Raw genomic sequence first — 27,174 nt, 5'->3', positions numbered from 1 at the left:
TCCACTGACCTACCTGCTCAGGAGATACCAGGGAATTAAGCAAGTGGGTTGACTTCCATCCCCTCCCACCCTCTGAGCAATGCAGGAGCTTCCCACGCCTCTGAGCCCTGCCCAACACCACAGACCCACTGCTGGCAACCACCTCAGTGAATCATCTGAAACTTTTATTACACCGATTTGGTTTACAATCTTTGTACTTTGATATTTCCAACAAAAAAGGCAACATTGTGATATACTGTTTGTACATATATAGAGAGACAGACAGAGCTAGATCATATTGACAGAGTTGAAAAGTAAAAACCGTTTCCCAGTGTTCACAAAAGGATTTATTCACCACGTACCCGCTTCTGCCTTGCCCTGCCTGATGGATACAGACACCGAGGTGCCACTGGCCCCTGGCTGACAGGACCTTTACCTGCACCGTGTCACGTCCACATAGATCAGAAAGGATGGAGTGCAGGGCTGCCCTGGCAGCAGGGGTGCTGACAGGGCTCAGCCCCAAGCCCTCACAGGTTTGTGTAGCTCCCTTCCCAACTACTGATGGATGCTCCAGGGGCCACGTCCAAAGGAATTCCTAACCAGTAGTAGCAGCTGTGAAACCTCCCTACCTGGGCAACTCCCACTACTTGTTTCCCATCCTCGAGACCGAGGTATTGAATATACTTATTTATTTTTATTTGCATTTACAAAATATTTTCACTGGATGACACACCTCAATGAGATGAGAACTCATGTTCAGAAACAGCAGAAAAGACCCAGATCAGCATCAGGCTGATGAAGCAACAGCTCCAGCAGCGAGGGTGGGGGTTTAATGGGGGTGGCCTGGTCCTAGGCAAGCCTGCCTGTGGCTCCAAGGACAGGGCTGCAGCTGGTCAGCCAGTTGTGCCATGAAAGCTCATGCTTGGAGGGTAGCAATGAGATCCTGCACACATGCTAGCAGACACATGAGGAGGAACTGGCCACCAGAACGAGTGAGGACAAGGGACAGAAAGAAAAGGGCTTGGGAAAACATGTCATCACAAGAACAACTTCTGACTTGCTTTCCAGCATATTCACTGCTCATTTTCCTGCTAACAGCTTGAGACTGTTAACACCACTTAAGCACCCTTCAAACCCACTCCTGGGCTGCCACATGCAGGAATGCCTGGACAGGTAGCTGTTGCCTGGAGAACTCTTTGCCCTCTCTCCCATCCATCTCTTGGCCAAAAAGCAAAGTCCAAACCAAGCAGCCTGCAGCACTTGCCCACACCCAAGACCAACAGTCATCTATCTGCCGTCTGCAAGGATTGAAACCATTTCAAATGCCACACACTCTGGCCAGACAGCAACAGCAGATTGTTGGAGTGTGAACATTCCTGCTGTTGGTGGGTCACTTGTCAGCTCCGGGTCCAGCCACCACAGGGTGGGTAAACTAGCTGGTCACTCTGTGCTGAGTGCAGGGCCAGAACAAACCTTAGCTCTCCCATGAGATCTATCTCCAAGGAGTACTGGCAGGCTCTGAGGGGGGGGGGGGGGGGTCATTTGTGGAGGAGGGAACGAGCTTGGGCACTGCCACCACCCCCAACACAGCATCAGCAGCACTCAGCAGTCAGGCTGGGAGCACCCCCTCACCCACGGGTCTGTGCCAGAGAGAAGGTGAGAGACAGGGGTGGCCGGAAGGTAAAGAAGGGGGAAAGGCCCTGGGGCTCTCCCTCGGGCTGTGCGGGGCGTGTCCCATCGGGCCGGAGCGGGGCACCCGGCTGGCTCCCTCCCACAGCAGATGGCGAGCCCGGCTCCCGCTGCTCTGAGCAAAGCACACACGGCAGCAGGAAACAGTGGCCAGCTTCCCAAGCCTGGCGGTTTCTGCTCACAGAGACCCAGGCATCGATTTGCAAGGTGTCACACTGGCATATGCCACAAACAGGATGGCAGGTTGATTTTGAGCACCGACTTGGGGAGGAGGAGCAGGCTGCCACAAGGATGAGCAGAGGCTGTGCACAGAAATGGTTGCTGTGTTCAGCCTCCCTTTGCTCCCATGGAGCTGCATTTGTCTAGGCTGAGCTGTCCCTGCCCATTTGGTACCTGCTGGCCCTCTGCACAGTCAGCCAGGGTGCCTGGGATTCACACACAGAGGGTCCTGAAAATGGGGGTCCTGTGCACTGCCTGTGGGACAGCACAGTGGGGTGAGGAGGACACAGCATGCTTCTAAAAGTGCCAAGCACTCCTGCCCTGAAACACATGCAGACAACTAACACAAACTCTTCCAGTCCCTGGAGACCCACCGCTGTATTCCATCACCCCTACAGCAGGTGTGCCCTGTGTCCAGCAGCTTCCCTCCAACCTCAATCACCTGTTAGCCCCATGTACCACCCTGCTGACAGGGCAACTTTGGCTAATCTAGATCCTTTCGTGCTTCTTCAGTTGCAGCAGAGAGGGATGAAGCCTGAGCTCGTGTGGCTGGGAAGATGGGAAGTGGCACAGAGCCAAGGCCTGCATCGGCTTCCCTAGGTGGAGGGGACGGCTCAGAAACGAAACGTTCCTCCTCCCTACAGGGTATGCCTGAAATAGCCAGGCCTGTCAGATCCCTGTCTCTGGCTGTGATGGATTAGCCTCTCCAAGGCACAAGGCAATTTATTCATTAGTGACATTTACACCTTGTGGCCATCGTGGTTGATGACACGTGCTCAAGCTGTCACTGCTGGGCTTGGAGGGGGCATTGCTGCTCCAACAACGCAGTGCGACATGGCCTGGGCACCTCAGCTTGGGAATACCTCCTGCCTTTCTCCTCAGCCAGAGCATGCACAGATTGCCTTGAAAGCTCACTCTGTCCCCGAGCTTCTCAGGATGCCCTGCTCCATTTCCCCCCCACCCTCCCTGCAGTGCAGCACCATTGCTCCAGCACTGCATACTCCTGCCCCATTTTGCCTTCTGTCTCCTGTAAAAACCATCACCTTTGCAAAGCCTTTTACAGATGTTCTCAACCAGCTCTCTTCCTCCCATGTGTTCATGAGCATTCACATCCTATTCTGCCTTCTGTCAGCTGCCCTCAGCCCCAGCAGAGAGCACAGAGCCCATGTTTGCAGACTTCTCCAGCAGATATGCTGCTTCCACCATGATGCTGTCCCCCGCTCCCTCATGCCACAACATCTGACCTACCTCTCCTCTCCTCCCTGGTCTGGAGACCAGGACCACCAAAACATCAAGGCCTTCTGTTTTCTAACTTAGGACAAGTGCTGCAAAATTCTCTGGGAAAGCACGAAGTGATGGCAGGATGTGCTGTGGTTGCTCTGCAGCAAGCAAGCAGTGGGCATGCCAGGGCAGGGAGCGCTGCTGGAAGGCTGTGCACAGGCAGGGGATGGTGAGGTCTGGCCACCAGCATGCCTGTGGTCATCATGCATCTGCTGGCATTCCATGGCACCCAGCAGGGAGGGACCAAAATGATGGGAATGCACGGCCTCGGAGGAGTTCAGGGGAGTGAGTGCTTTGGCTAGCTCAGAGGAATGACAGTTTGCACATCAGGTTTGGGGAGAGTGAGAAGAGCTGGAAAGCATTGTCCAGGGAGCAGATCCGGCAGCTCTCCAGTTTCAGACAGCCAGCAGTGGATTAGCTTGTTCTCAAACACAGCTTGCTCCATGCTTTTATCCCTGCTCCCTGCCACTCTCTGCAGCAAATGTGACACTTCACACCATCTCCTCACAGAAATCAGGTCAGGAGTTTCCTCTCACAAAGAACAAGCAATGCTCTGTCACCCTGAAAAGCCCTTGCTGCAAGGGTGGATGGGTGTCACCACACCAAAGCCACAAACATATCAACCCTCTGCAGGGCCACACATCCCAGCTGTGCAGGAGCACACAGAACCCCACCCTGCCACATCTGGGTGGATAGCCACGTCACACCTCCAGGGGCAGAGAAAGATTTTAAACTCTGGCTTTCATTCCTGATCAACCTACGCCACTGCAAAGCCACAGGGCCACCATCCTGATCTGCTCTGGGCATTCCTTCTCCACCAGCACGGCACATTACTAACAGAGATGGAAGGAGTGGAGAGTGTAAACCCACATCATCACCAAAAATCTTTTTTTTTTTTTTTTTTTTTTAAGCAAGGAACAGCAATGTGAAACACTTCTAACAGCTGTTAAGGCCTTCCTGTGGCATTTCAGTTTGAAAAAGCTGTTGGCATTCCCAAAGTGAAATCCTGTTATTTTGGGGTCTGGCTGTCACTGCTGTTTCCCCAGTCATCTGAGCAGTGCTGCTCCATCAGACACACTGCTGCTCTCACTCCCCTCTGCTCAGCCCCTGGGGACAGGCTCTTCCTGGGGGCAGGTGCAGCACAAACAGAGCGCACCAGCTTCTGCCAGGGCTGAGCAGGAGGTGATGCCTGAGTTCAGCTGATCCTCCTCCCTCTGCATCTGCTTCTGGAAATGTGCATAGACTCAGGCTTGGGATTTTCCAAATTTTCACCCTGACTGGCTCATGGGCTGCCATCCAAAGTCTGAATTCATGTCACGGCAGCTGACGGTGCTGCTAATGGACGTTGGGACCATGGGACTGGTACAAAGCACTACGTCATCTCACCACATTCTAGCTAGGCTTCTTCTTTCACTAATGTGAGTAGCTAAGATTGCAGAAGCAGCTTGTGCTGATGGAGAGTGAAAGAACCTCATGTGTCTGTGTGTGAAGTTATTTTGTTCTACAAAATCCACTAATTATAATCACAGTAGGTGATCCATCCATTCACAGAGTTCAAAGGACTGGGGAGGGTTCAGGATGGGCACCAATTTCTCACGAGCTTCATTTCCCCCAAATGAAGTTTACAAAAACCAAACAAACGAACGAACAAACAAAATGGCCCAACAAAAAGAGTCTTCCTGGGGAATGGGGGAGGAATAAAACCCACTTAGCTTTCCAGCAGCCACTGTGCTTATTCTCAGTGCTGGATGGCCATGCTGCACACTGTAATGGGCTCCTGAAAATCTGGCAGCTTCTGGAAGAGTTGCATAGGTGGATGATATACCTGTTAGTAGAGCCTGTTCACGAGCCGCAGGAAGAGGAGCCTGTTGAGCTCCACAGGGAAACTGTCCCTCCCCCAAGACAGACATGAGGTAAGGAGGGAAGGAGGAAGGGCAGGCCACGAGGCCATGGGTCTTGCAGGTTCAGTTCTGTCCTTGGGACCTCTTTGAGCTCAGAGGCAGAAAGGCTGTGGTCCTGTGGGAGAAAGCTCCTCTCCCGGTGCTGTGGAGGTCAATTTGCTTGTTAGCTTGCTTTTGAGGGAGTTGACGAGATCACATCCATAATGTTCCCCTTGGCAGAGCAGCTGTGAGGCAGTAGAGCAGAACAATTCAATCCACTGCTTGTAGAAACTACAGATATTCAACATTCATTCATGTTGGCCAAGTCCCAACACAAAATCTATGCATCAAAGCATCTCTGTGACAGATCAATTTTTCAAGACTCAGGGACAGACCCCTATGAGGAGCTGCTAAGCCAACCTCACATTAGTATAGTACCACTGGCTTCAGTAAAGTTACCCCTAGGAACGAACATAGCCCATTAATTTCTACCTGAAGTGTGACTATGACCCCTTTCCACTTTTTCCAGAATGCCCACAGGGAAAACAGCCCTAGGCAGGCTCAGCCCCAAGTTCCCACTGGGGTCCCAGGTGCTATGAACCAGCCTTTGGTCCCCATGCATACCTGGCTCAGTGGAGAGTGTAGGCCCAAGTGCATCACAGGAAGCAGCAGCACCAGATAGAGCTATCACTTAATCATGTTTCATTTCTGACATTACCTGGATCCAAATCATGTTCCTACAGACTTTATTCTGACCACTGAATGTGAATGAAACACGATCAGAAGGACATATCCCACCTTGAGACTTACAGAGCTTTGGTAACACAACATCTTGGTTGGTGGTGTGGCACTGCAGACCCAGCCCCTACAGCGACTGCAGCAGAGCAGGAGCACACTGCAGCACAGTCTGTCCCCTGCTAAAGGCAGCACCCTGGTGACATTAGACAGCAGTACTGAAGCCACGGTTGGAAAGGCTGGAAGGAGAGCTTAAAAGGCATTATTTGTCCCACCCCCTAATCAGCAGGTGCTGTTTTACTGGCATTGATGCTACCTATCTTTCTTAAACTTCCACTTCATAAATCTTTTCCTGCAGTTCTCACCCCATGGGCATCCATCAGTTATTAAACAACTCTGCAGCCTTTTGAGTGAAGAGACAGCAAAGAGGGCAGGGACCAGCTGGATTTCTAATGTGCATTTGAGGGGGAGCAGAAAGGAAGGGGGGTGCATTTGTTTGACAACAGATTAACAGCAGTTTCCCCAGCCTTAATACTGTATTTGCCTGGAAGGCCTGGCCTTGGCCATAGGCTGAGATTCCCTCTCCCCATACTAATGAATGCCCCTACAGCTGCTCACCCTGACAGCCCTCTCTGACACCTCCCTCCTTGGTGTGGAGTGAGACATGACACACAGAGGGCTCAAAGAAGTACCACTTGGCTAGTTGGTGTCATTTGCTTGCTCTGCACAAGCAAGGTGCTAGGCACTATTTGGGAAGCTTCCACTGTGTTGAAAGATAAATAAATGGGTGGTGATAAGTCTTGATGATCAAGTAATCCAGAGCTTCTCACACACTTCTTCTCTCTCTCTCTCTTTCTCTAGTTTAGAAAAGCTGGAGAGCTCTGAAGTACCTGACAAGTATATTGAAGAGTGGGAAATACCAAATAGCCCAAACCAATTCTCCAGCCTTGCAGAAGTAAGGACTATCCCTCTTCTGGGTTGCATTAGCACCATGAAGGGCCACAAAGAGGAGCTGGTAGAATTCCTGCCTCCCTCCTTCTGGTATATGAGGAAGGTCTGCTGCTAAGTGCAATGCTGAGCCTGACTCTCAGCCCATGGAAAACTGCAATGTTCGAATGATGTATGGAAAAAACCAAAGCCATCTGACTGCAGAGATCCTCCTAATTATTGCCCCCATCATACTGACAAGCACCCAGCTCTGACCTTCCCAGAGGGTGATGTGTGCTGTCCTGCTTTCCTTGTGTAAGCAGCCAGCAGCTCTGTGAGCTCTGCTCACTTCAAAGAGATCTTCTGCACCAGGAATGAGGACACAGCCACCCTGACAGACCAAGGCATTGCTTGCACCTTTGGCCCTCCTGCCCGGGCCAGGCTCAGAGCAGGACTGACATACTCACTACACAGTGAAAACTTCTGCACCACCACTCAAGCCAGGGTCTGGCAAGTGAGATCAAGACTCTGGGCTTGGTGAAAGGCTACAGATAAGAGGCCTGCTTGTGTCAGGAAGGCCATGAGAAAAAGGAACAGAGCCAATCAGACTCACCAGTCAATGGAGGAGAAGTAATGGGATTAAGCTACAGCAGGGAGAACTCAGGTTAGATGTAAGGGAGAAGGCTATCCTGAGAGGAGCCCTCGAATGAGCTGCCAAAGGAACTGTCATCACCAATGGCAGAGAGCAGACACACGTCTCAGGAAGAGCAGGCACCTGACTGCTGCACAGCCCAGAGCTGTGGTGGGTGGTGTCTATGTGCCAGGAGATGGGACCACTCCACCATGGAGAGGCTGTGTGCCCAAACAGGGACAAGCATATATCTGTCTCTGCGTACCTATGCTCATAGCCTGAGCCATAAGGAGAATTACAGCAGCTGGCCTTGGCCCAGGGCACTGTGTTCTCTCACCAACACTTAGGAGAAAACCCTCTTTGCTGGTAGTGTCCCATGCCAGGAATAGTGTCCCATGCCAGGAATAGTGTCCCATGCCAGGAGACAGGAGGGAGAGCCCAGTTTTCTGCTCTGAACTTTCCTGCCTGACCAGACATGCCAGGATGAGCCCTAGTTTCAGTTTCTCCTCTTCAGCTCCACCACTTCTCTGTCAAGCCACGAGGCAGCTCCTGTCCCTGCTGCCCAGTCCTGCTCCCCTACCATGTCCAAGTGCACCATCTCCCTTTCCTGAGCCTGAGTCATGTCTCCAATCTTGAGAAAATGGAATGGGATGGACCAGGGGGGCAGTTCTACCAGGTGCACTTGGGTAGCACCAAGAATATGAGGGATGGGATCTCTGAGAAATCCTGGCATGCAGTGGGGAACACTGACTAGAGAGGTCCCACTTCTCAGGGTACTGTGGGTCTGGACCAGCCACAGACAGAAGCACTGGGACTACAGCTGGGACCTGGCTGCAGCTGGCACCAGGTACATGGGGAAGGTGTTCAGCAACAGGAAGACTGTATGGATCCTGTGGGTCAGAACAGCAGCCGTGCCTCAAAGATCCACCTGGACAGACCACCTCCAGAATAAGATTTCACAGGTGAAAATGGGGCCAGAGGAACAAGGCCAGGCATTCTCATGGAAAGCCCCAGAAAGAGCCAAGGACAGGTGCCTGAAACTCTGCTGCAGGTGCTAAAAACTGAGGGGCATAGAGACCCTGCTAATCTGTCCCTGTTGTGAAGACTGTCTTTGCCCCAGGGAGATAAAAGGCCTGCCAAAACTGAGATAAATCCATCTGTCCAAGGCACCTTGGAGGCTGGAGATAGAAAGATGAGCCATTACAGCCTAATTTAAGCAACAGTGCAGATTTCAAAGAGAACATGTCAGGAAGGACAAGCAGGGACCTCATTCCTCACTAATGACCCATTGCAGCTCCACTGCCTCAATTCACTGGGACATACAAGCACACACCATTATCTCCCTGGAGTCAGGAGAACACTCCACATTGGCCTTGGCTTACATTAGGCCCTTGGAGAGAGAAGCACGAGTGCACAGCAAGCCAAATGTCATTACTAAGCAAGGAAATCCCAGGGCTGCTTTCGCCCAGCCTGAATCTATGCCAAAAGTAATGAGAACAAAATGCAGAGAGGGATGTGCCTACACCAGAGACCTTAATCTTCTCTGTCCTCCAAGGGACCCTCTTCTTTAAGCCAACATCTAGCTCTGGTGGTGAAAGTAAGGGCAGAAGTAAGGGCTGAGACAGAATCATAAACAGAGTGAGATTTTAAGAGACTTCCTGTTCAAACCACTGTTGTTTGTGGTTTAGCACCCCAGATCCAGGAGGACAAGCTGACTTGAAGGGCAAGAGACACTAGCCAGGATATGCAGGGCATACAGAGCAGAACAGACTGCTCTGGAGGAAATGAAAAGTGGAGCCCTACAATGCCCACACGTGCTGACCGCTCCAGGCTTGCCAGCAGGAGATGACTTTAAAAATAGGACCGGTGTGGTACATGGGTGCATTTGCAGCCTCCTCAAGACCTGGGAGGCAAAGCAGTACAGCAGCATGATGAGAGAGACAGACTCCTCATTAACATCTGGCAGGAGGAAGATGGCGGGACTAAATACAGTGCCTCACTGTTCTGTGACAGATGGGGAGGAGACACCAAGCACAAATGCCCAGGTGCCACTGGACTTGACCATGTCACCCCAGATGTGCTGCTCTTAGCTTTTGTTTGCCACAGCTGATGCAGGAAGCAGGGTGAAGCTGAGGAGTAGGGCTGTCTGGAGAAATCGCTGGCTGATTTGGCATACACTCCCCAAAGAGCTGACTGAAAAGGAGACAGCTTTTCTGAGAACAAGGACGCAAGAGATCTGGGGATGTGTTGCTGGAGGAGGAAAAGCTGGGTGTGTGCATGCTACAAACACTGTTCCAACTTCAGTGACAAAGGCTCTTTGCCCACTGTCACTGAGATCCTTTCCAGCAGGGTAGAAGGGGCAGCACAAAGCTCAGAGCAACCTGCCCTGACAAGAGCAAGGCAGAAGAACCCAGTAGCTAATGAGCTACACAGAAGAGTCACCTCACTTCTGACAGCCTGACACCTGCCTGCAAAAACCTCTGTTGTGCAAAACGTTTCGTTTCAATCAGGTTTTCCTCTAACATATCCCCAGCCTCTGTTCTGCAGAGCATCCCTCTTGGCAGTGCCTCCTGCACCAATAGTGGGGTCCCACAGAAACAGAATCCTTTTGATCCTCCTTTCCCCAGCCAAAGTTCCCAATGCTCCAGCATACTTTTGCATTTGTTCCTCCTATCCCCTCAGAGCTCTCTGCCAAAATGAGGCTTCCAGGAGCCTGCAGCTCAGAGTCCACAGCCAGAGCCCAGCTGGATCTCATGCAAAATTTACTTGTGCAGACTTGCACCAACCTGCTGCTCCATTATCAATAGGTGAACTGCAGCTGAACCTACCAGAGACTTCCTTGATGCTTGGCTGAACCAATTAGGACTCACTTCAAAGCCAGGAAGGGTCCCCAGCCACTTGATGTGCCACCTGATACCACAATGTCTCTGCCAGTGCCATCCTCTTCCCCATCCCCAGCTCACCAGGGGCCTCCTGTTTTCTTTCCAGCTGAGCCCTCCTCCAGCAAACACATCAGTAGTGCTGCAGATCTCTGCTCCATCTGGATTTGCACATTCATCCCTTCCCTGGTGCTGCATGCCCAAACAGAAAACCCTTTATCAAGGGGATGCTGACTCACAGCTGGCACACCGAAACTTCCTAAGGAGCTGAGCATGGGATCCTCTGGAGGCAAAAATGCCATTCCCAGCAGTGAGAAAAAAGTAACAGTCGGAGCATGGTCTAAAAAAAAAAAGTGGGGAGGGTGGGGAATGGTCGGGGGAAGGGGAAGAGGTGGATTCGTGGCTTTGAGCCTTTGCTCTAACCTGCCATTGATCTCCACGTGCCTGGGCACCCATGACCTTCTGTCACAGGCAGCGACACCCTGCTCCAAGGGGCCTGCTCTCCTCCACCCTGTCAGGGGTCTCGCTCCAGTGTGGGAAGCAGGGTGGGCAGGGGTGCAGCAGGGTGCTTTTTGGTGGCTGCTGGTTCCTTGGAGCACGAGCCAGCCTGGAGCCAGGGCTGGGAGTCAAAGCCACCCCCTCCCTGCATCAGGCCTGTTGTTTTATTCCCCCCTTTGGGTCTTGATACCATGAATTATGGTCTTGCTGTTGGTTTGGTTGTTTTTGTTTTTGTTTTTTTTTGCATGTGGTGATCGGTCGAGAGTTCTGTGCCATGTCAGGGGGAGCATCAGCATCCACCCCTCGGGGAGGAGGTCAGAGCCACAGCGGGGGAAGCTTTCGCTGGCTGCCAGAGCAGGATGCCATGTCCACTCCATCCTGATGTCCTCTTGGGCTATCCCCCTCGTGCTCCTCTCCCCAAATCCTGCGCCGGCTTGGGCTGGGCAATGGACAATGAGATCTCACCGCCTTCTGCTTTCACAGTGAGGTCTCCACGCAGGACCCATTGCGGTGGAGGTGACGGTGGTCATGGTTCAGGCAGCCTTCATTGCGGTGTACAATGAGGACGGGGAAGTAGAGGGCATCCTGATAAGGAGGGGGGTCTTCCTCCTCCACAGTCACCTGGCTGGAGAGGCGCGTCTGCTCAGTGGGGCAGCTCTGCTCATTCAGGCTGCCACTCCGGCTCTGCCAGAGGCAGCTGCGGCGTGAGCCGTACAGGCGGCCCAGGGAGAAGCGGCTGCTGCTGAAGGGAATCCTGGGGCTGCCGTTGCAGATGCTCAGAGCGCTGCGGGAGAAGATGGAGGAGCTGCTTATAGTCCTGTGGCAGCGCTCGCAGTTCTGCCGGTAGCCCCCGTAGCGGCAGGCAGAGTAGCTGGTGCAGCCGGAGAGCCCCACCAAGTCCATCAGCACCGCTTCCGAGTAGCTGGGCACCAGCTGCTGGTTGGAGCGTATGTGCCACTCCAGCTCCGTGCTGTCCACCGTGTTGACACGGGGCATCCTCCGGCAGAAGGAGCGCTCCTCGGCCGGCGTCACCGCCACGTAATCGAACCCAAAGAGTTTTTCCACGTGGTAATGGACGTAGGAGGTGCGGTACTCATTTAGCACCCGCAGGGGCCAGGATAAGGTCAGCAGAGCTGCCACCCAGAAGACATAGTGAGATACATACCAAGGCAGGTTGTCTGGGTCAGAGAAGGCCACCATGTATTCCTTGAAGTCCACATTTTTGAGGTGCATCCCCTCCCTGGCCTCCATGTAATCGTCTAGGCCCTCGTTCTCCGTGAAGAAGCGGGCCCGCTGGGTCAGATAGGAGTTCTCGGACTCCACATTGGCAAAGCTGAAACACTTGGTGAAGCGGAGCCGTGTGGCTGGGTAGCTCTCCAGGTCGATGAGATCCTTGGAGATGTCCTTGACCCCGCAGTTGGAGTAATCAAACTCGGCCTCTGCCACGTGGGTGTTGACCCGCTCGTGGTACACCTGGGTGGTGGTGTAGGCGTCCCCGTTGCGGTAGCGGGTGACCTGCCGGGTCCTGCGGACGTAGTGGTAGCTGATGGCCTTCCACCAGATGCAGGGCGTCGCCTGCTGCATCCGCTGCACGCGCTCGTGCACGCTCTCCACGTCCACCTTGTACTGCAGCTCGTTGCGCGTGTAGCAGTGCCAGCACTCCACCAGGTACACCACGTAGAGCATCACCAGGAAAGCCAAGGGGATGTAGACGTAGCCGTTGGAGCAGGGGCTGTCATGGTACATCATGGACTTGCCCTTGTAAGCGCTGTCGAAGGTCAGCCGGGTCACCTTGGTGACGTGGCACCAAGTCATGGCTCCCATGCAGCCATACATGAGGAGGGACAGCAGCAGGCATTTCCAGTGGGACTCTCGGCACAGGGACTTGCTGAGAGACTGCTTCACTGGCCGCTGCTGCTCCGGGGCACCAGGAAGAAGAGAGAGAAAACAAGAGAGGAGTCAGTAGGCTGCAGCGGCAGGGGAAGGGGAGCAGACAGCAGGGTGCTGTGGTAGAACCTATAGCTCTGTGAACAGAGACCAAACAGCAGATGCCATGGGGCTCCTGGCCTCAGCGGGCAGGGCAGAGGCTGGGATCTCTCACAGAATGACAGTCATGCAGTGCAGGCAATTATCACCTCCATTTCTGGTGCTCTGCCCCTCCCTGGGAGACAGACAGAGCCCAGCTGGACATGGGGGAGAGAGGCAAAGGATAACTCTGTCAGCCATACCCTGAGCATCTCCCTTCTCCAGCAGGGAGTAAACCCTACCATTGCCATTTCCCAAGGAGAGCTATTGGAGCACCAGGTAAGAGTCTGGGTGATCTCCTCCACATTCCTCAGCTCTTGCACCCACCCCACCAGCACAGGCAGCTCTAACTGATGTCATCCCACCTGAGCCCCTCACCACAGCTCATCCCACTGCACAGGAGTCTCTTCCCTGCTTCCCAGTAATGACCAACAGCAACATTGCAATTCCTCCACCAGGGCGGCACAAGCTGCCTGGTGTGCCTGTCAGATGGAGAAACAGACCTTCTGCAGCTGGGAAGGTCTGTGTTTGCTAATGACAATTCCCACTACAACACTTGGCAGCCTAAGGAGCTCTGAAGTGCTTCTCAAGTGCTTTATAAACCATACCAATGAGAAAGTACTTTTCCACTATTGAAATGGAGCCACCTCTGGTAGGAGAGAAAGCAAATATGGAGTAATATCCTAAAAAGTGTTCAGGCTGGAAGGAAGGAGCATCCTACTAATCTGCAGCAGCAAGGAGTGCAAGAGGCCACTCACAGCTGCTGGCAAATGTGCCTGTTTGCACTGGGATTCAGATGTGACAGTCCACACTTCTGAAAAAATTGCTCTTAGGTCTTTCATGGTGAGGAAAAGGCAGAACTTCAGCAACACGACTTTTTAAAGGGATTGCACTGGTGCCTTTACCACAGTACAGTGCAGGGTTTCACACAAACCCATGAAAAAAACTTGGTTAAGGAAACCTCTGTCACTCTGCAATACTCTGAAGTCCCAAATATTGATCCATTGTCTGTGAGATCTGACATCATCCTACCCAAAGAAAGAACAGACAAAGTAACTATTTGCTTTCTTATACAGAAGATTTCATCCAGCAATCTCCAAAGGTGCAACCTGAGAGAGGGGGTCAAGAACCCCAGCCTTGTGCAGATGCCACCAAATTCACTCAGAGGCTTCAAGCTTTGCTCTCCCTCTGCACCTGCAGGCAGCAGCAGCTCCTGAGCCCACCTCTGCTGTGGCAGGGGCCAACACCAGCTGTAATGACACTGCTCACAGCACTGCAGTTCAAGCCTGGCTCCATTATTCTCCACTCCTCAGCATGCTGGGCTGGAGAGGTCTCTCGTCCAGGAATCCCAAACAACTGAATGGGCTCACACTGCTATGAAGCAGGAGGGACACTTTCACTCTGGTATGAAAATGAAAATTAAAGCAAGAACCAGAAATCACAAGGGCACTGGCAGGTCTAGGAACAGACCTGGGCCTCTTCTTTCATTTAAGAAATGCATCTTGCTCTTCTGAAGAGCCCCTCATTCCTGGCTTGGTGCTCTAGAGTCCCACAGGCCAATCTTTCCTCCCCACCCTTGTCAAAGCCTGCCATTGGGACGTCTGTCGCTGCACTCATGGATCCTGCCCAAATCTCCAGCAGAGGTTTCCCTCCTAGAAGCACAGAGCTCCCCTGCCTGCCCACCCCAACAGCCAGCCCATGATGAGCAGAGCAGGCAGCACATCCAGAGACACCACTGCTAGCAAGGGGAATGGTGGCATATTCCACTGGCACTCCCAGCCATCAGAAATGCTGAGCTCCTCTCTTTGAAGCCACTAGCTGAGAGCAGGACCTGGGGACAGACAGACAGACAGACAGAGCCCAGGGCTGGCAGGTGGGGTGGTGCTGGCCTGCAGGCAGCTCAGAGAGGTGCAGGGTGGCCCTGCTGGCAGTGCTGGCACAGATACATGTGCAGCCCAGTCTTCCCGGTGCAACCGACCACTGCAGCAGCCTCACAGTCATGGGGCAAGGAGGCAACCCCAGGTAAGAGAAAAGGGAGTGGGAGAAGAAGTGGGGAGCCTTTCAGGAGGCAGAGCCACCTGAGCTGTGCTCTCCCTCCTGAGGTCAAGGCTGCAGTTAGCAGAGGCTGCTCAGACCCCTCTTTCTTTGCTTGGTTGCAGCACAGCTCTCCCATGCTGGAGTACAGTACCACTGCCCAGGCAGCTAAAGGCTTCCTCTCTCACTGCTGCCTTCTGCGTTGCAGGCTTTCCCTGGCAGCGGCAGCTCTGACTGTGAGGATCTAAAGGAGCAGCTCAGCCAAAGGAGGAGCATGGGGAGGGTCTGAACAGGGCCCTTGGAGTGGTACATGCCAAACCTGGGGTGTCTGTGGGGTGTGAATGCTGAGAAACAGCACCTTGTTTAGGAGGTAGATATGCAAACAGAGCACAAGGAATAAAGCAAAGCATCCAGCTCATTCATTTGCCAGCTGGGGAAGGGGCACCAGAATGACAGATCTTTGGACATGTCTGTCTCAGAAAAGCAAATTCCACCTCACAGTCAGTTCCCAGCCCCTGACATTCTGCACTGCCTGTGTCGCAGGAGAAGGGAGATGCTGGCTGCCACCCTGCAGAGATGTAGGCAAGCCCCACTGCGGTTACCCACCCAGGGCAGGGAGCACGATGCAGCCCAGGCTTGGTTCCAGGAACTGTGTTAGCAGGGCTCTAGTCCATGCATTAGTCTCCTCCTAGGACTACGCAGTATTTAGATACTGCAGCGCTTTTACAGGGTCACACTAACCCCTGCTGTAAACTGTTTACAACCCAGCCTTGTCCTAGGCTTTTGAGGCAAAACACACACACCTCAGCTGCTCTGGTGGGGGCTCCGAAAGCTGAGCAAGTGCCAGTGACGGGATACAGCCACAGCAGAGACAGAGGAGGAGCCAGATGCAGAGTCTAATCCCAGTAGGAACTGCAGCATCCCTGCTCCTCTCCCAGGCTGCAAAGGGCTCACAGGAGCAAACAATCAGCTCCACAGATTCCTCCGCAGAAGCAGCTGAATAAGATTGTCTCCTTGAGCTCTTAACCAGCCTTGGATAAGTCCAGCATAGCAAACAAGCAGATGAAAAAGCTGGGGAAAGCGAAATCTGTCTCAACAGTGTCACTAGGAGGAGAGCAGGCACTGATATAAATGCCATCATCATCTGCCCGCTGCAGTCTGATGGAATGAGGCAAAAGACTTGCCCTACTTCACTGCAAACAGGGTTTCCCTCCATCACCGGGAGCCTCCCTCACTGCTCAGGCTCCAGCACTGGAGAGTGGTGAGCAAATCTGCTACTGCAGGTGCACTGGAACATCCCTGCAGTGCTAGGGGGCGAGGCTGGCCATAGCTTAGCCAGACCTCTTGTGGGATCCCAACCAGCTCCCTTCCCTGTGCTTCAGTTCACCTCAAGGAACGCATGGGGCAACCCACAGCGGGCACTACCTGAGACACAGCTCGGGAAAGGCAAGGGGGGGCTGCTCCTTGGGCCTCCCCTCCCTCCTGCCTGGCACTGGCCTCTGACACTGCCCCTGAAGTGGACAGAGATGGAGGCCCACACCTGCAGCTGCTGCTCAGGATGCGTGGGGAGGGATGGAGAGATGGAGGGGATGACTCACAACCAGCCATGAAGCAAAAGGAGACACCCACAATGTACAGGGCAGAGGCAGTAGAAGAGGGGGCCCCCAACACTGCTTGCACTAAACTCCTTTGAGGTCTGGGGGATCCTCTTTTGAAAAAACAGCCTCAAGGAGACAAGCCTGCCCAGCACATGGGTCAAAATCCCTTAATCACCCCTGCAACCTTGACCCTGCAACTTTGAATACTAAAACCCATCAAGTCCTTCAAGCTACTCCCAGTAACAGCCTGGCCCTGGCCCCATCCACTGTCCCCTTTTTTAACAAGCATTTCCATGTCATTACCTCCCATGCCTCTCACCTGCCTCTCCCTGCAGAAACCTCTGTGAAATCTCTGATTCACCTCCAGAATGCTAAACCTTCATATTTAGAGACAGCCTGGGATTCAGAGGGTTAGGAATCCTAGAGACAGCCCTCTAGAGGGCTGAAAAAACAACCCAAAAAAAGCCCCAGAGCAGCAGCCTGAAGGCCCAGGTAGCTCCCGAGTGCCAGGTGGTGGCAGCAGCCTGCAGGGGACTCCAGAGGGACTCCTGAGCATCAGTTTCCATGGCTCTTCCCCAGGATTCACTTACATCATGCAAGAAATGAATAAGCCCTGATTCCTTTGACCTCAAATCCCCAGAAAAAGGGAGGTAGGGAGGATCCAGTCATTTCTAGGAATTACCACTGTCTTCGAAGGCTCTGGACAAACATTGGCAACTCCTGGCCAGGATGGTCCCAGCAAATACCCACATCACACACCCCAAGCCTACAGCCCAGGTTCAGGAACTACCTGCCTACAAGCAAGAGGTGGCTCAGTCCCAGGCTGGCAGGGTTGCCAACTGCAGAGGACAGAGGAAGGCTGAGCATTGACAAGCCAGGGAATCCTGCCAGCAGTCAGCTCCTGCAGTGGTACCAAGGTCTCCATTTCACACAGGAGCTTGGAGGAGGAGTGCTTCCTTCCATCAGATCCCTCCTGAGCAGCAGGACGAGGACATGTTTTTGCTTGTTCCCAGGCTGAAGAGCTTGTCTCTTGGCATCTCCTACCCTCCAAGTATGAACTGAGGAGTGAAATTCAGTTCACCACCACCAAGTGTGGGTGTAGGCATGTGATGCCAAGATGGAACAAGGGCTCAGTCAGCTCCGGTTAGTAGCTCTTGCTACTTGCCTTGCTGGGACAAGATGAGAAGCGCCCGAAGCCCTGCCTGGCTCCTAGACACACCAAACTGAGATATCAAGACGAGACACCTTCAAACAGGACAGGGTAAGTTTCCCATTTTCCAGACATCTCCCCTGGCTTCCCACTTGCCCTGGCCAATGGACCCTGACATGGGATTGAGCCACACTGCAGGGACACTCGGCAATGCTGGCACCAGCAGCTGGCTCTGATGGAAACGAGGACATTGCACAGCCCGTATGGCACTGCATAGGCACTAGAGGGGAGGAGGAACATTCTCCCCTCCTGATAGTTCTGAAGACAAGAGGATTGCACTAGGTCAGCCCATGAATCCAAGATTGCCACTAAAGTCTCTCCTCATTGCATCAGATGAGACACCAGCAAGCATGGCACCATCACGAGAGGCTGCAGCTTCCCTCTCCTCCATCAGCTGCTTCATGCAAGTCTGTGATAGCTTCTGGCCACAAGAAGGATGCCCTTAGCCTAAACAGGGCAGGTCATGGACTACAGCCCTTCTGCCTGCTCCCATGGAGTGTTATACTGACACCCTCGCTGGCAGCCACCACAGAGTAACTGTGGTGCCCAGACAACCTTATAATCCCTGCGAGCCAGGGGGCACTGTAGGTGAGGGAAACTTGTCTGGGCACTGCCCCTGCTACACTTCTTTCACCCAAACTGGCTCTTGCTCTGGCACCTCTGAAAAGTCTGTGCCATCTAGAAAGTAGAATCAGCACTGCCAGAGCACTGGCAGTAAGAGACCACATCACAGTAGGGCACAAGCACATCCTCACGAGAAAAAAGCACCTCACAGTTTGGCTACCCTCATCAGGATCTGTTTGAAGAGCTGGGCTCAGATCATCAGGAGTTGTTGAATGCAGGCAGGAAGAGAGGAACAGACACAGAGTATACAGTATTTGTACAGCTTCCCAGTCCTTGAACTTCAGCATTCCTCTCCTGCAATTATTTCTATCTAAATATAAATCTGTATATATAGAATAACTGTGCATGGGCACACATGTTCTGCCCAAGCCAAGGAGAATACCAGGATTATGCAGCACTCACAAACTGCAGCTCCTCATCAGCAGAAGGGGAAGTGATGCACCAGCTTCTGAGTACCCCCCAAGCTGCCCTTTGAGCTGTGGTCTCACCAGACGGGGCAGCCCACCACCTGCAGGAGAACACTGCCCTTCCTACACTGCCTAGTTGCCCTCCATGGGTCAGCACCCCCATGGCATAAAGTGAGTCCCACCAGTCAGAGCAGTTGCCTTCTCTCTTCTTGGGAAGCCCAAGCTGCAAGCAGGATCTGAGGAGGCAGACAAAAGGGCTGGCACTCCTGCCTCCCGGCGGTGCTCCCAAGGCACAGGGCACCCTGCTCTTGACCCTTTCTGGCGTCTGCTGCCTGGACTCCAGAAAAGTCATCTGCTGAGGGAGACTGCAGCACACCTGGAGGCAAGGCTGTGCTGGTACCTGGCCTGCCCCAGTCTGCACCTTCCACTTCTCTAGCTGGGAGCAGCCGCCAGCCAGCAACAGCCCCTGGCTTTGCCATGTCCCCAAGCCCTCTATCCTGCTGCCCACCGCGTCCTGCCTCACAGCGACCCAGGCAGCTGTGCCACATCCTGGGTGCCCCCAGAAGCCAGCGCACAGCAAGGAGGGGGTCTCCACGTCCACTCCTCCCAAGCATAACAAGCTCTGCCCGCGGCTCTAAGCCCAAACGGTGCCCCGCGCTTCTCGTTTCTGATTTTTTTCCTTGCTCCTCCATCCCGGCCACTCCAGCTCCGGCCCCCGCTCCGGACGGCGCTGGCTGCTGCCTCCCTTCCAGCCCCGGAGGCTCCGCAGCGATCCCCAGGTGACTGGCAGCGATGGAGAAGCGCCCCGGGGCAGCCCTTTGGCGGCGCGGACCGACGGCTGGGTATGCTCGCCCCCGAACCCCACTGCCCCCCGGCCCGCATCGCATCCCCGGGGCCGGAGCGGGGCGAGAGGGGCTCCCAGCGAGCGGCTCCGTACCTGTGCGGGCAAAGCCCGGCCCGGCCCGCGGCGGGGCGGTCAATGACCGCGCCATGCAAAGCGCCCGGGGAGGGAAGGGTGGTCGGGGGCAGCCCCGGGCCGGGGGCGGCCGCTCTGCTCACCTCCTCTCTGGCCCCCTCCGCCTCCTCCTCCGGAGGCACCGGCGTGCTGCTGCCTCCCTCGCTGGCGGCGGCCGCCGAGGCCGGGGGGGACATGGCGGCGGGGGCGCCCCGCTGGCGGTGCCTGCGGGCTGGGCAGCCGCATTATCCCGCCCGCCGCCGGGCGCTGCCTCGCCGGTGGCCGGGCGGGCGGCGGGGCGGCGCGGCGGGCGGGCGGCGCGGCGGCATCGCCCCCAGCCGCGGCTCGGCGGCAGCGCTGGCCGCCCGCCGGCCCCGGCCCCGGCCCCGCCGCAGCGCAGCGCCGCTACACGCGGCGGAGGGCGGGCAGAGGCGCGGTGGGAGGGCCGCGGCGGAGGCGGGGGGAACGGCACGGGGATGGGATGGGATGGGATGGGATGGGATGGGATGGGATGGGATGGGATGGGATGGGATGGGATGGGATGGGATGGGATGGGACGGGACGGGATGGGATGGGATGGGATGGGACGGGACGGGATGGGGATGGGGATGGGGATGGGGATGGGGGCACGGCGGGATCCGCGCCCGCCCGAGAGGAGCGGCGGGTGACCTTGAGGCGCCGGCCGGCAGCGGAGAGGGAGAGAGCCCGGTGCAAAAGCCCCTCCCGAGCCCCACCGGGAGCGGAGCTGCCGCCCGACGCTGTCGGGGAAAGCTCCTGCTCTCAGCCGCGCCGAGGGGTCGTCAGGCTGTCTTCGGTCCCAGCTGGCCAGCTGATGGAGAGGTGAGGGGTCCCGTGAGTTTTCTTTCCCTCGGGATGAAGCGGGAGAACCGGGAGCACTTTACATGTGCCCCGCCTGCTTTTCTAATCTGTGGGCACCCCAGCGGGTCGGGGGAAGTGGGGTAGTGCCGACCGTCAGTGCTGATGCTGGCACTCACGGAAAAACCTTAGGTTGGGCAGGATCTTCCCTGCTGTGATCTGCACCGGGCCCAAAGGTTCTCAGCTAGCTATTGCAGAGCCAACTGCAGTTTATATCTCCACAGAGCTAACATTCTTGGTTACAGAGATGAGTGGAAAAGTCTCCTCAGACCCTCAACCTAAACTCACACGGGGGACACACGCAGAGTTTGGGAAGGGTCCGTACTTGTCAAGATCTGGATACTGTAGGTACAGCCCAGCTTCCTTCATAGTCAGGAAATCAGGTGTCTCTGTAGGTGCTTCCCCAGATCCAAACTGGGGAGAAGCATAAGCTGCAGAATTTGCTGGAAACTTCTTCTCTTTTTCTGAGCTCTGAGGCTCAGCCTTGGCAATGGGATGATTGGCATGCCCTTGTCTGCTGTTGCCTGGGATGAGGAAGGAACAGTGTGTAGGCCTGATGGTCTCACTCAAGGAGATGCATCCGAGGGGAGTTGCCAACCCCTGCTTCTTATGGGAATAGATGTGATGGCCGGGGGTGCTGCTGAAGGAGCTCATCTTCAAAAGAGGCTGGGGATGTGTTTCCTCTCGCCTTTCCCCTGTTTCCATGGGAACAGCAGCAAGCAGGAGCAGCCTGCTTGGAATTTCACTGCTTACCGCTCAGACACCCCCTGCCCGATCATCCCGGCAGACTTTGGCTCTTGAGGGTTTCAGCCCCACCCTCACGTGATGGATCCCATGCTCCAAGGAGAGCTCACCCATGGATGTGTGTCATGGCAGAGCAAGGCAAAGAGGCACAAGGCCAGAGCTGCCACAGTTCCTGTAGCAGCATGTTATTCCATGCACACTAACAGACAGTTGAAAATAATTTGCATTCCTATATGCATTTCTGCTTTTTATAGGATGTGACCTCAGCTAGACCAAAAAGTGCCTGAGGGATGATCGCCCTCCAGGAACAGTACTGGCTTTATCTCAAATATGTGAATATCACACAAAAAGAGCAAAGCAGAAGGGTGAAGAGGGGGGAGAGGTGATACAAGTTTATGCCTTTGCATTTAATAGCCCATGGTGTCTTTTTCTCCAAGGAATTTGTCCATTTACTTTTGAATTTGTTTTGATTTCGGACTTGTAGATGCTTCGTGGATTCTGTGGCAAGGAGTTTCACAGACTCAAGGAGCTTCCTTTGATGTGCCCATCCTGGGCTTTTTATCCACTAGGACTAACCCTTGGGAAGCAGGCTGCTGCCACCCTTATGGAGCTACCCACAGTGCGATTTATCCTACACTGGTGGAATCGGAGGCTACTGGTGAGCCAGAGGTAGAGTTTTTTGTGTCAGGCATCTTTGATACTGGTCCTGGCAGCATATCTTGGAGACAACGCTGTCAAGCACATCACCAGCTGTGCTATTTTTGAGATGAGGTGGCACAAAAGAGGTTGTGTGCCCTGCTTTGTCTGAACTGGAGTTGTATAAGTTCTCAGCCACTTTCTGAGGAAAACAGAGGCACGTGGCAGATTTAGACCCTCGGGCAGGTACCCAAAGGCATGGCTGAAAATGTGCAACAAAGGGCGCAGGACTCCCAGGAATGGGAGAAATAAGACTATATATGATGCTTAGGCCTTTCAGAAACTAAAGCAGGATGGACAGCATCCAAGACTGTGTTCTGTGTCATGATCACAGGGAGGACCCAGAAGCTGTAATTACAACACACTGCCTGATCCACTCAACCCTTCTGTTCTTGGGGGAAAGAGACAAAAACCTACAGTTATTCCTGTAGGTTTCAGGATGCTCTAGTGGAAAATCATATTGGAGAGTGGGATATTTCTGGGATGGAGGCATTTCTGATGTGACAAAATGGTTGAAAGAAGCAGGGAGGCTTTTAAGAAGACACAGCAACTGAAGTAGAGGTGGTGCCCTTACCAATAGGTTTGTTCTCCAGAAACCCTGTATCTGCCACCCTGCAGAGACATTCATATCTGTTCCAAGCAAGCATAAAGCATGACATCATATTAGCAGGATTCGTTCACTTTCCATAATGCATCAAACCGCAAAAGGTCTCACTCTTCTGTCTCTGGTAGTTACAGAAAATAGCCTTTAGTTCCTGCTTAAATATGTTATTAGTTCTTACCCATGCAGCAAATTTGCATTCAATTTCTAGAAAAAATTTTGATGGAGGCTGCATTTTAAAACAGATGGTCATAGATAACCTATCCTTGTGCTGGTATTTGTAGCGTGAATATAAAAATGGATTTCACAGCACCATATAGATATATATATCACTGTGTTTAGCTTTATTTTTTTCCAATAGACCAAGTGTGATCAAGATCCAGTCTTTTGTTCCAAAGCAATCAGTGATTCCTAGCGGTGTGCTGCTTTTTGTCTCTTAAGAAGATGCGTGGTAGAGAATCCCCTCGTGTTAGGATGCAGGATTTTCTATGCTCAGAAATTAATGCCTATTCAATTTAGAAATTTCAAGGATACTTTGTGCTGGCTGCCTGAGCCTTCCAGAATGTGTCACTCCAATTAAATTACTCCTTATTAATGCAACAAGGGGAGTGTGGGTAAAGGAATGTGCCTCTTGCTCCAGTTAACAACATCCCTTTGCCACTGCTGGTCAGTGGTGTTGACTGTCTGAGTGCCATATACCTCTGCAAGATTTTTCCTCAAGGAAATGTGTGCCATTAGTTGTGTTTTCATCTGCTGCACTCAGAATTCATGTCTGCTGGGAGGAGATTCAGGTGTGCTTTTTTATTGTGGGAAGGAAACCCCAGGGGTCATTAATTGGTGACTGGAGAGCTCATTTCTGTTTAGCATCACTAGCAGGGGTACACATCATGACTGCAGTCTCCAAATACTCAAAATCTCAAACCTCACAAAGTAGGTGGGTTTGTAGCTGCTGCACTGGGGCACATTTCACTGAATAGAATTGCTGTCATTGAAAAGTCTTTGATCCCCGCTCTGATCCTTTCTTTTCCAACAGGCTGCCTGTATCCAGTTTGTTTGTTTTCCATCCAGCCTCATGAGAGTCTATTTTGTCATCATCACAGCTTTTGTGAGGCTCCACAGAGGTTTCTGGGTCAGGTTAAATCACTTTCCTCTCTGCAGTAGCCCAGCAGGATACCCAGGGCCCTCCCTCACATCCCCCCTAGAAATGAAAAGCGGATTCAGCACTGCCCAGATGCTGTTTGACAGTCCTCAGGACATTTTGTCCGATATAACTCCAGAGCAGCGGCAACCGCCCCGAGTGCCTGGAAACTGAGCCAAATCCTCCCTTGCCAAATGCTTTGTTCTCACTTAAATTTTTGGCCCATCACCCCTAGAAAGGAATAAACCACGGAAACTAATGGCTCAGGGAATTCAGTCTATCTCTAGTCCCAGGAGTCACCTCCCTAAAAGCAGAAAATAGGTTTCTGTTGCAGTTTGCCTTCCCCACACTGAAGGGTTGGAGTTGACGTACCCTGACCTGGAGAAGCATCCCTGTCCCACCAAGCTCTCCCCATGGACCTGGCCGGCAGGGAAGTTGCTGTTCTAGGGAAGGGGCTAAAATCCACTACATGCTTAGAGGTCACTGTCTGGCCAGGTCTGTCAGTCTGGCCAAGATCCTGGGGAATGGCTGCAATCCTACTTTCTGTGTGCCCCATCACCCATCAAGTGATGTGCGGTCATCACTTTTTCATGGTGTCAGAACTGCTCTGTCCAATGGGATGGCCACCTGCTCCTGCTCAGCATCTGAATATTTCAAACAGCTCACTCACCCCCACGTCCCCTCCCTGCCACCCTGCTCACCCCTCTCTCCCTGCCCCTGCTCGGGGTTCTCACTTGTTTTCAGTAGTGTGGCTCCACCAGGCCTGTTCCCAACTCACTCTGATGCAAGTGTGGAGAGACACAAGCCCTAATTGAGTCTGGCAGCTGGGAGGTTTAACTCTCCTGAGAGCAGAGCTGAGCTTGCCTGAGTAATACCTAGCCACTTGCAGCACTGCTAGGAGACAAGGACTAGGCTAGTGGGGATGCAAGGCTGCAGTGAGGGGCTGAGGTGATGCAGAAAGCAGCTCAAGCAGAATCAACTCAAAAATGAAAGTTAACACATCCTCCCTTCTACCAGCCATCAGGTCCAGTGCAGCAATGCTGAAGCCCAGGAGCAGCACTGGCAGCATCTGTCCTGTGCTCTCTGGCAAGGTGAGCTGAGGGACGCTTGGGTGGGTTGAGGTTTTTGTTTTGTCTTGGGTAGTCTCTGCCAGATGAACTGTACTTAGAGAGTCATGAATAAATGATAGCCCGGCGATGGAGCACTGTCTTCCACAGCTATTCCATGGGGAGAGAGGAGCATTCTTCATTAGAGTGATGTGGCCAGACAGAAGTTATCAGAGCCACCCTCTGAAGTGAGTCTGTCTCATCACTAGCTATAAAGAGAGCCCCAGGTGACAAGATTTCTCACCTAGGGCACAGTTTCACCATCTATTTAAGCATGGTTTTATTATCAGTTCTCCAAGACCATCTGCCACTCCCTCCCCATTCATAACCACATCTGCCATCTCCTTTGGGAGAGCTCTGAGCACACACACACATAAATACATAGCAAGTCCTATCAGCCGTGCATTTGCCCAGATGCAAGCAGAGAGCATTGCTGCAGCAGCCACCAGGCTGACAGCAATTACACAAGAGTGATATCATTTAGAATGAAGTTTTGTTAAAATATCATGGGGTTTTGTTCACTCACTTTGTAAGGTCGAGGATTTTTAGTGCATCTTTATACCAATCACTTTCTGTTTGTGGAAGTGAATGCTGAGAGTGGAGTGAATTAGGTGTGATCCCCATTTAAGGGATTAACTAATCCTCTTGTCCAGCTTCCTACACATCATACACACAGTGAACAACAGAAGGAGGTAGAAACTTCCCTGTTCACTGGGACTCTGAGCAACAGTGGGAATCTTCTCAGGAAGGGTGTTTGCTGGGCAACTTGCCGACCACCTACCACATGTGGACAAACCTGATCTGCTCTGGGTTGTGTCACCACTATGGCACGATGGCTCCCATACATTCCAGGAGTGCACAATGGAAGTATGAGAGGCATCCAATAGACTGCAAGGAGAAAAATTCTGGCTGGAAATAATCCCATATTAAAATAGCAAGCAGATGCCCAGAGCAGCATCTCTGGAGCGATTCAAAGCAACCCTGTGACTTCAGCCAGACTTACCAGGAGAGGGCAGCCACTGCTTTCTGGGCTGACTACCCCAGAAAATGGGTACCCCAGGAGGACCTGCATTGCATTGCTCTGTTGGAAAGCTTGGCCTTGCTTCTGGGCAAAGAATCTCGAAAAGTCATGTTCCTCCTTTCCTTTATTGGGGCAGAAAGTGAAGCGATCCAGTTTGGTGCACTACAGAACTGATTTGCTGTCAGATATGTGAAACCACAGTCAGAGCAGAGAGTCTGTTGTCTTTCCTGCACCTTTCATCACTCTTCCAGGGCTTCTGCTTCCCTTGAATGCCCAGCTCAAAGGCTGAGCTCTCTGAGCTGGAGCTGGAGCTCCAGACAGAGGTCCAGGTTGTTACTTGGGGTGCCAGCAACATCTCTGGTGGGGAGAATGCAGAAGGAGCTTCCTCAAATGGGGATCTAGCACCTTTCTTATGGACTCAGCATTTCTGATTCTGAGGATGAGGGAAAGGGCTGCATCCCCAGGGAATGGGGCAGCTCAGTGCTCATGTGGGATGAAAGCTGTGCAGTGGACAGTCTGCATGGGGGGAAGGTAGCACCAGTCACGTTGCCTGGTGTGAATTATTGTGGCAATAACTGCTCCTCACAATTTCAGGTAACCCATGTTGCTTACAAATGACAGGACCACAGCCAGTAATTAAAGGGCCATTATATTTTCTCAGCTCAGACACAGACTGGGTATAATTTGCCTTTCTCCATCTCTCTCAGCTGCATTTCACTTATTTTACCCAATTAACAGCTCAAAGAACAGAGAAGATGCTGGTGCCAGGCCAGGCCTTCGTTTAATTTAGTCAGTCAGAGGGCTGTGCTTGGGGACAGGACATTATCAGGGACAATACCCGGGGGTCTGGGTAGCCTGGGGATTGCTTCCCATGTCCATGTTCTGACCTGATGCTCCTCGCAGCGCGGTGTGGTGGGAAAGCACTGCTGCCTTGAACAGCGTGTGCTGGCACTGACCTCTAGTGGGAATAGATCCCTTCCTCTTTAGATTTTCCCCGCAGTTTTAACCATTTTAAGTGACACACATTAAAGGGGACTGGAGAGACCCAAGAACCAGAGCTTCGTTTTTTAAAACCTTCAAAAATAAATCAGAACATCGAGATTTGCCTCGTATTATATTTAATTATTTTTAATCCCTCTACCATTGCCTTCAATATATTATATATAAATATTTATGCATATGTGTATCTCTCTGTATTTAAAGCCTCTAAAAATAATAGAAGTCCAAAACTTCTGCACGGCCAGACAGAAAAGTTCTCTGTTAGGAAGACAGCATGAAAGGGAGCCCAACCCTCACAGAATGAGTAACAGAAGGCAAATAATGGGGCAAAGTGGCCAAGTTCCTCTTTCAGACTTTCCAGTAAAATTGTCTGAAAGGTTAATAGAAGCACACCCAGTCACAGGAGGGGTGGCAGGAGATGG

The 27,174-nt window shown here is 52.9% G+C and overlaps 1 protein-coding gene and 1 long non-coding RNA gene across 4 annotated transcripts; one reads left to right on the top strand and one right to left on the bottom strand.

Annotated features, from left to right (window-relative positions):
• Window positions 1-143: 143 nt before the first annotated feature.
• TMEM151B (transmembrane protein 151B) lies at window positions 144-19,946 on the bottom strand. 3 transcript variants are annotated; one of them, XR_013181437.1, is made up of 3 exons: window positions 19,676-19,946; window positions 10,170-12,632; window positions 144-5,293 (listed from the first exon to the last, which is right to left on the bottom strand). XR_013181437.1 is itself a non-coding variant. In XM_054630393.2 (2 exons), exons 1-2 carry the CDS (start codon window positions 19,766-19,768, stop codon window positions 11,196-11,198), a joined length of 1,530 nt encoding a protein of 509 aa, XP_054486368.1. In that variant the 5' UTR covers window positions 19,769-19,946; the 3' UTR covers window positions 144-11,195. The 3 variants fall into 3 exon arrangements, 1 of the variants encoding a protein (XP_054486368.1); XR_013181438.1 differs by having other exon boundaries at window positions 10,644-12,632; XM_054630393.2 differs by having other exon boundaries at window positions 144-12,632.
• Window positions 19,947-20,187: 241 nt separating this feature from the next.
• Window positions 20,188-26,854, top strand: LOC143693592 (uncharacterized). The gene is made up of 2 exons (XR_013181439.1): window positions 20,188-20,411; window positions 21,676-26,854. It is a non-coding gene; the product is annotated as an uncharacterized LOC143693592 (long non-coding RNA).
• Window positions 26,855-27,174: the final 320 nt, after the last annotated feature.

Source organism: Agelaius phoeniceus, chromosome 3 (genome assembly GCF_051311805.1).
Source record: "Agelaius phoeniceus isolate bAgePho1 chromosome 3, bAgePho1.hap1, whole genome shotgun sequence".
NCBI classification, from domain to species: domain Eukaryota; kingdom Metazoa; phylum Chordata; class Aves; order Passeriformes; family Icteridae; genus Agelaius; species Agelaius phoeniceus.
This window is presented reverse-complemented; position numbering and strand designations above follow the sequence as displayed.